Below are 8,854 nucleotides of genomic sequence, written 5' to 3'. Positions count from 1 at the left end.
AAGAGTGAGGAATTACGCCTAACGAGTCTCCTGCTTAGATGAACGGGGATGGGAGAATGAGGAGGTAGGGTTAAGGTGAATAACCGTCAGCCTTCACTGCCCGCCCCGTGTTCTCAAAGACAGGCCAAAATGACTGTGGTTTTGGCATGCAGGGGCCAGCTTGCTCAGGAAATTATGGCATATATAAAACAAAGCACATAAACAAACTCTCCATCCAGGAAGCTGTGTTCAACAATTGCCTCATTAACAAGATCCCGGCAAGGACAGGAAAAGAGGGGGAAGTGAGTGGCTGATTATTATACAGTTCCAGACAGATGAAGCCCTTCAGCTTCTCCCCACACAATCCCTGTAGTGTGGATTTGACAAAGCGACACATTTAAGAGGCAGCTCTTTTGCCATCAATGGGAGGCAAACACACTCGTATCTGAGGGCCAAATTTACTCCCTGGAGCTTGACTTTATCTGCAGACACGAGACAGAGGACAAAGCAGCTATATCCACAGAGAATTAATTAAGAGCAAAAGAGACACATAGTGAATGTAATCAATAGTCTGAACACTGATCTACATATCAGTCACTATTGCTTTCCCCCCTTTTATTTCTTCTAAACAATTTACCCCAAGGTACTCTCATAACTACGACTACACAGACATTTATTTGGCACTTGTTCTCATTGAATATTCCCTTGATTGTATCATACAAATTTTTCAGACCAAAGATCCTGAAGCCAGTTTAAGTTTTTCAGTGGTTGAAGTCATTTTGGGCAGAATTGAATTATGGATGTTTTATTAGTTTTGCTTTCTCCCTGCACATTTCTCCAGGTTCTTATGAGACCTTTAGATTCACATAAAGCTGACTTCAGAATTGCCAAAATGCACCCCCAAACTTATCCTTACTAGTTTTATCACTAGTTTTGTTCTATCTCTTAAAAAAAATCATTGCTTTTGTAGTGTACCATATACCTTCTCACTAGTTATTATTTTGCTGCTAGAAAATGTAAGATACCATCCTCTGCAGTACTGGAATCTGTTTCTTGTATCTCTTTTATCCCTGTCCCACCCAAAATGCACATGGAGACCGTGGCCGTTCCTGTTTTGAAATCAGTGAAGACAATTATACAAGCATTCTACTGCTTTTCGCTTGTGCTGGGTAGCAGTACAGGTCTCATTACCTTCATTCAGACAGTGGCTTACCAGAGACAGCATTTTTCAAGACCAGGTTCTCGGGTGAGTCCTTTAGCAAAGATTCTGCTTTCTTCTTGAATCTGAGCTTTGCACGAAGCTCTCGCAAGCAGCACTGAGGCCAGAGTCATCTCTGAGTCATCCCTTTGAAGGGATCTAGCCCCTTCAATTCAACAGAAGCCTTTATTGCTTAAGGAAAATAGGAAATTCTGCCTCCTGGACACAAACATGTGAATTCTCTTATGTCCAGGACCAAAAGGATAAAAAGGGCAGATTTAACCAATATTTCCATAAGAATGAAAGTCTCACTTTCACTTTACACTTGAAATGCTTTGTTTTTAGGATGCGTTTGCAAACGTGTTAGGGTTGTCATTTGGGTCTAATTTTACAGAGCTTACTTACACCATACTCCCTTTGAAATAAGTGGGAATGTGACTTGAGTAAGCACCATAAAACCAGAGTCTAGGTTACCCTTTGTTCATAATTGCTATTGTAAATAGACGTGAATTCAAACTTAGCACCAACACAAGCTGAGGATAATTCAAAATATAATGATGCCATAATAAACGAAACATTGAAATGGGAAAGAAGCGGTTTGTTAGAAAGATGTTGATCTCTTTTTACTTAGCATCTAAAGGCCAGGTATAATCTAAAAAGAAAAATAATGATAAAACGTGGAATCGATACTGACAACAATAGCATAGAATTTAGTGGCCAAAAAAGTGGATGAGATACAAAAGCATCTAATACCCATGTTTCAGGCCCACTGGAAGCAGCTAGTGTTCAACCGGTTTGGTTTTTATATGGCCTTCAAATAGTGACATCAACTATGATTAATCACTCTAAAATGAAAAAGAAAATTACCTGATTGTTGATCAAACCATGAAATGGAGGAAAAGAAAATAAACAAACAAACATACCATGGTTACACAGAAAACAAAATAATCTCTCAGGGACATCAGGGAAGGTGGAATACTATAACAACACATGTTATATTGTTATACTATTCCACCCACCTTAATGAGGAACCCTTGGGCGTTGCTACTCCATAGCCTTTTGAATCCAGATTTCCTCCCACTTTCATCGTGTCACATGGCTTTCGCTGCTCAATGTATTCATTCATAGTGGACTCCAGGAGAAAGGCAAATTTGCCCTTGGATTTGCGGACACGAGCTACTCCCTCAGCTGTAGTCCTAGTGAACACTGACGGCTCTGCCGATCGCATGTAGGTCCACATCTTTTCATACACTGCTATTTTTGATCTCTGGAGGAAATCAAAATAAAATTAAATACAGGAAAGAAGGGAACAACGTGTTAATATTGACTGAACCAAGATAAGGACAAAACCACCTAGTAGTATCTTCCCATTTCCCTCTAACTCGATTCGCCAACATGGTAATACAATAGTAACATGACTCTTCTCAAAGTGGATAAAGATGATTCAAAGTCACTTGAGGAAGTGTTTGAAATGACAGGCATCTAAAAGTGATAAAGAAAAACTTGTCCTCTTGCCGTAATAATTACCATACTCAAATACGTAAGTAGCAAATTATTATTACTTTGTAAATGCAGGATCCACGAAGGGTGCTGAGCATGTAAAAGCACATTCTATGCCACATCCAGGGTTACTTGAAAAGGACCATTAGAGATGTACACGTGGGTATAAAGGCCGCAGGCTCCTTTCCGTTCCGAATTTGAGTTGTAACAAATAGGGAACTCTGTTTCTCTCTCTCTCTCTCTCTCTCTCTCTATATATATATATATATATGTATTTCATTTTTCAAGGTTTAAGTGGAAATCATCCAAATAAAATTTACAGACAAGTGTAGTACATATTAATTTAGTACTTGGATATCTAAAGAGGAGGAGAAATCTACTACAATTTTACATTACATATCTATAAGAACCGTAGTCCAGAATGGTCTCATCATTTGTAGGTTTTTTTCTGATAAAAAACAAATCTTCAAATTAGTACACACACACACATAATTTTGAAGAGAGGTGATTGCTTTTGAAGATTTTATATTTTTGAGAGTTATTTATTCTAATTCCATGACTCAAATCTAGACTCTTATTTATTTTTACATTTTATTTCTCTGCATTTAGGCTCCATCACTTTCATTACTTAATTTACCTGCCCTTTGTCTGGAATCTGCATTCACTTACATTTTTCATTCACACAAGAATTTTAATGTGAAAATATATCACAAGGAACTCAAATACCTCCTGAACAGTCTGCTTCCTATTCGAACTGATAATGTAATTATCCACATGCACTTTTGGCTGGTGCAATTGCACCTATCTCATAACAAGTTACTAAAGTTTTTTATCAAATCCAAATAAAAAGTAATGGAGACTCAATCTAGATTAAGTCTGTGTAATATATATTGAGTAGCAAGTATATTTATTTAGATTAAGCCCTTTTTATTTACCAGAGTATAGACTTCAACAAGAAATAATTCTTTAATTAACAGGTATATTAAACAGCAAACTTAAAAAATCATATTTTGAGATAAAATAAATTATTCAGGTGAACAAAGAAAAAACTGACATAGGTAGGATTTGAAATGTTGGTTCTATTTGATGAGAAAATATGAGGTAACAAGCCTAAATAATAAACCACATGATAGCTGATTTACATATTTGAATACAAAAGGAAAATGTACTTTTTATTAACAGATAATATATTTATGTTAAAGTAGATTCCCAGTATCAACATGAAATAGATTTGCTATAGTGTCCCACTGGAAAATTTCATACTGCTAATCCTTCAAAAAATATATTGTGATGTATATATGTTAAAACTTCAATTTCATTACAAAAATTCTATGATTTTACAGGGAAGAGAAGTTCCTGGTTTCTTGAGCTACAACTACGGGAATTAGAAGGATGTCATGCTGCCAGCTCAGCCTAGCTCTTGGAACAGAATTCTGTTCCAAAAAATAAACTTTTCCATTTTACAACGAATTCTGAAAAATATAAATATTGTGGATTAACTGATCCAGATGATCTCTAAATATCTACTATGATGATTTCAACTTTAAAGAAATGATGGCAAACACACACTTTAACTTATAAACACTTTTACTCTGTACTTAAAGCTTGATGTGAAAGTTTCACTGAGAAAGTTGTAGTGCTCAACAGGTGCTGTGCACTATATACTAGGTTGGAAATAGCAATAAAACACCTGAGTGTTGCTTTAATTAAAATAATTGGCAATTTTAAGTTTCATTTGAATACTTTCTTCAAGAAACATATCTGTTAAACAAAAGTGCCAGCAAAACAGAGAAATAAAAATAGGGCTTAGTACTTTGAGGTCATTAATATTCTTCACTGCTGTTGTTGCTTAAATATACCCAATCGCTTAAATAGTAGGTGGGAAAAAGCTGAATTAATCACTTTAAAAATCCAGAAGAAAGAGATTCGAAATTTTGTTCTAGTAGGTGAGAAAGTATTAGCCATTGAACCTAAACAATAAACCACGCAATAGCTGATTTACGTACTTAAATAGTGCAGTTACATGATAAATGTTCTTACAACCCCTAAACTTAGGAGGGTTTAGGAGCAATGGAAATTGTAGAATGCAGATTCCCAGTAAAAATAGAGGAAAAATGAAAGTGAAATATTTTAGAAAAAATTAGTTCTGTCTATCAGCATGTTAATGTTTAGAAGTTCTCTGTGTCTGGTCTAAAAGGGCATGGCTGAGACAGGGTCACCGGCGCTTGGCAAAGGATGCAGGGCAAGAGGCAGAGGCCTGGAAATAATGTCCCTGTGAATGCCTGATCTGTGACTGCGGAGAGTGCTTGCTAAGGAGTAGGCTCAGGCAAATATTTATTTATAGATTTGATGAGGCAGGCTAAAATGAGGAAATTTCTGCAAACCCAGCATACCAAAAAATGTATTTCACAGAGGCTGTTTTAAGGCCCTGAAATATTCAAGTGTCATATTGACTTAATAGTTAGGTATCAGAAGTAAATATGTTCAGGATAATAAGTAAATATAATATGAAAAATTTTTTTCTTAGATATTGAAAAATTTATCTCAGATTCTTTGTTCCATCATTATTAGGAATCTCAGTGTATCAATATCTATTTCTGTTTCATCATTCAAAATAATGCTTGGAGTTTCTAGAATGCACTGTCCTACCTTCTTAACAAGAAAGCAGTATGATGAATGTTTACATTGCTAACTGGTGAATTAATTGCCCCCTCTAGTAACTTTTATGGCAAGACTGATGTTCTACTGAGAGCTCATCAATGCATTATTTGGTAATATTACAAACCGCGACACTATAATCTACCTCATATATTCATTCATGATTTCACTAAGGACTGAGACAGGCCCAGAAGAAAAATTTACATCGAAATGAAAATCAGTGTGTTTCAATCAAGTGTATAATAATGTAAACAAACTCCCGACATGGAGGAGGCTGTCTCAAATAGAAAAATACAGATATTCCTTAAATGCCTCTGTGTTTATGCTTAATAAGGTGCAAAAAACGTGAAACAAATCAAGTTTCATAATGCGACAGACCTAAGGCAACAGTCAAATGCAGGTGTAATTTCTCCCTGCGGTCTAATTCTTTTTCCAGTTGATTATAAGGGTGACACTTCTCTGAAGTGCTGAGGATTGGTCAGTGCCTGAGGCGGTTTAGTGGAGCTGATAGATGTACCATTACCTTGTTCCTAGGAGAAAACATTTTTGACAAGTACAAAAATACCCTTCATGTGCTGTTTCCTCAACGTGTCAGACAAATGGTTTATTTAAATCAGGTCATCTTGTCCATGGGAGGAGAAAAGCATACAGGGTGGAAAATGAATGACATTATTAGCAATGATTCGAAATGTGCGCATTTTTGAAAGTGCAAGGCTAGGAGAAATTTTCTTGTCCCACTAGGATTCAGGGTGTTCTGAAACAATAAACAGGTACACTTTCAAAAATCTTTTAGTGTGAAAGCCGAAGTTGGCTGGCAGAGAAAGCTGGCAAGGCGTGGTGCCTGCACAGACACGGTGGGGCACTGCAAACCTGGGAGCAGCTCTCGTATTCCTGTACTTCTTGCCTACATTGCTCCCTCTCTGCCTCACAGCATTTTGAAATCGAAAGGTAAAAGGATATCTTTTAAAAGATTACAAAAAAAAAAAAACGCTTTTAATTGACATTTTCCAGGGAATTATTTTTGCAGCTTTTTCAGGGAATCCAAATGACATTTCTTTTTTTCCTTTAGCACTCTAAGCAGAATGGAGGTCTGCAATCATTCTCTTAGCATGACAATCAGTCATGACTTGCCAGTAAGAGAAGGGGATAGCACACATTTGCACTCTGTTTTGATTCGTCTATATGACGGTTTCTAGGCAAACTCATTCCATATTATCTGCTTTAAGGAGGTGTAATAAAATGAACACTTCCAGCAAACTATTGAAATCACACTAAAACGCATGCAAGCAGCATGTTTCTATCACTAAGTTTAGAAGTGGAGGTGTGCTCCTTAGTTTAAAAAAATTTTAGATTACTTAAATTTATTCATACAATGGGGGTGAAGATCTGTCATATTGTTAATAGTTGTAGAAATTTGCATGCTTTAATATAAATTTTGTTTCTCCTAGTTAACAATGTTCCAAGGTGACAATCATATGCTTGTTTCATTGTCTTATTTATGTTTAAAACAGTATTCAAGGGTTCAGTGAATTTTCCAGTTATTTGTTCTGAATTTAGTATAATGTGAATATCAATAGTCTACTAGAATTTTACAAGCAAATCTTTCTTAAAAATAATAAATATGCTGGGGTCGGCACTATGGCATGGCAGGTAGTAGGTTAAGTCTCTGCTTGCAAGACCGGTCTCTGGTAGTACAATTGGAAAAGTAGTCAAAGAACATGCAAATTCTTGGGCCTTTCCACTCCTGAGGTTAACTGGAAGGAGCTCAGGGCTCCTGGCTTGGGCCTGACGCTGGCCATTGTGGACGTGTGGGGAGTGAGCCAGCAGATGTAACATTCTCTCTGTTTCTGCTCTTCTCTTTGTATCTCTGTCTTCCAAATAATAGTACAAAAATTAGCAAAAAGGTATGAATATCCTACTGAAATTCAAGTATAGGAAACCTAAATTTGGCTTCAGGGCTAGCACATTTTATAATAAGTGCTTATTAGACTTATTACATGTTTATTAATACATAAATATGCTTAAAATAAAAATGTAACCAACAAATCTGGTGATATTTTATATGTGTGAATAATTGTTTGTTTTTTTTTTTTACAGAAAAACTTATGAAATAAGAAAACATGTCCTTCCGCTGATACTCAATATTCTAGTCTTCACAAACAGTATTACATATAAAATGAACTCTCTATTTCATACTTCAATGTGAAAATACCACTCTGGATACTTTTTTTTTTTCTTGTGAAGCCATAAAATGAACCTGCCATCTAATCTGTCATCAGACATTCCCAGCATATATACGAGTTTAAATGCAGCAGGATGGAGAGGGTTCACTGATAAAGAATTCATTCTGAAACAGGTATCTGGCTCAGGGGTTATGAGGCCATTAACATATCCGCAGTCCACATCAGCGTGTCCGGGTTTGGATGATGCTCACGTCTCCTAATTCTAGATGCCCACTCATTGTGACCCTGGCCAGTAGCAGGTGAAGGCGGGACTAATTGGACTCATGCTAGCCACATGCGAAATTAGATTGAGATCCTAGCTTCTGGTTCCAGCCTAACCCAGGCCTGCTTATTGTTGACACTTGGAGAGCGAACAGTGGGTGATAAATATCTTTATGTCTCTCTCTCAAATAATTTTTAAAAAGCTCAAGCCCATAGCAAGAGCCCTTTCGCATTTTTGATAGAAAGCTAAACAGAGCATGAATACGCAATACAATTGTATCAGTATGAGAAATTTTAACTACAAAGAGAAATCAACATGAATGAAACAGCACACAATGTTTTAGAGGCGCTCAGAATTGAATAGTTATTACTACTATAATCTCATGAGAAAGCAAATATGTTGTTTTGAAATCCACTGTTACAAAATAGATTACATATTAATCATAATACTACAACTAGAGCTCGTCGAGTCTGCAATGAAGCTTGTGAGCTAGAAATGCAGTAATTTAAATGTAATCTTTAAAAGTGAAACTTGCTTTTGCACTCTTATATTCCAATACATAAACAAAACCAACCTGTCAAAGCTAGTACTACTATGGCATTATTAGCATTGGATTGTTTTAGATAAGATATAAAGTTTCTTAAACTATGTTTTCACTGTTACTACTCCTTAAGTAAAGGTCTTATAAATGAGAAAATCAATACATTTTTCCAAGTTAAGGTGATTATAAACTCCAAGAAGTAGTAGCATTTAACCACTAAAAACCACATTTGAAACAGTATAAAAGCCACAATTTGTGATATGACTATTGGAAACAGTGCCCAATGATGCACACGTGATTGTTAGTTTTACTCTTAACTTACTCTGAAGAATTCTTTTGTTGATCCTGAATCCAGCGTTCCATAGGCAATTTCAGTTTGTTTGGCCAGGTCTTCAGCACTTTCTATGGGGGAGACCATTCGCTCCACCGTCAGGAAAGCAGCGAGATTAGCAGTGTAAGATGATATAATGATGAGTGTAAAAAACCACCACACACCGCCAACAATTCGACCTGAGAGGGATCTAAACACGGAG

The 8,854-nt window shown here is 36.3% G+C and overlaps 1 protein-coding gene across 2 annotated transcripts in view; it reads right to left on the bottom strand.

The window, feature by feature from the left end:
* The window catches only part of GRIA4 (glutamate ionotropic receptor AMPA type subunit 4), a 307,867-nt gene that overhangs the window by 36,229 nt on the left and 262,784 nt on the right, over positions 1–8,854 (bottom strand). For both annotated transcript variants that reach the window (XM_040977238.1, XM_040977237.1), the window contains 2 exons: positions 8,644–8,842; positions 2,197–2,444 (listed from right to left, as the gene is read on the bottom strand). In XM_040977238.1, the coding sequence (XP_040833172.1) occupies positions 2,197–2,444; positions 8,644–8,842 (447 nt within the window). The remainder of the gene's footprint in view (positions 1–2,196; positions 2,445–8,643; positions 8,843–8,854) is intronic.

Source organism: Ochotona curzoniae, unplaced genomic scaffold (assembly GCF_017591425.1).
Source record: "Ochotona curzoniae isolate NIBS_2020 unplaced genomic scaffold, NIBS_Ocur_1.0 contig_2723, whole genome shotgun sequence".
Taxonomy (NCBI): Eukaryota; Metazoa; Chordata; class Mammalia; order Lagomorpha; family Ochotonidae; genus Ochotona; species Ochotona curzoniae.
Note: the sequence above shows the minus strand (reverse complement) of the source record. Positions and strands in the feature narration are given on the sequence as shown.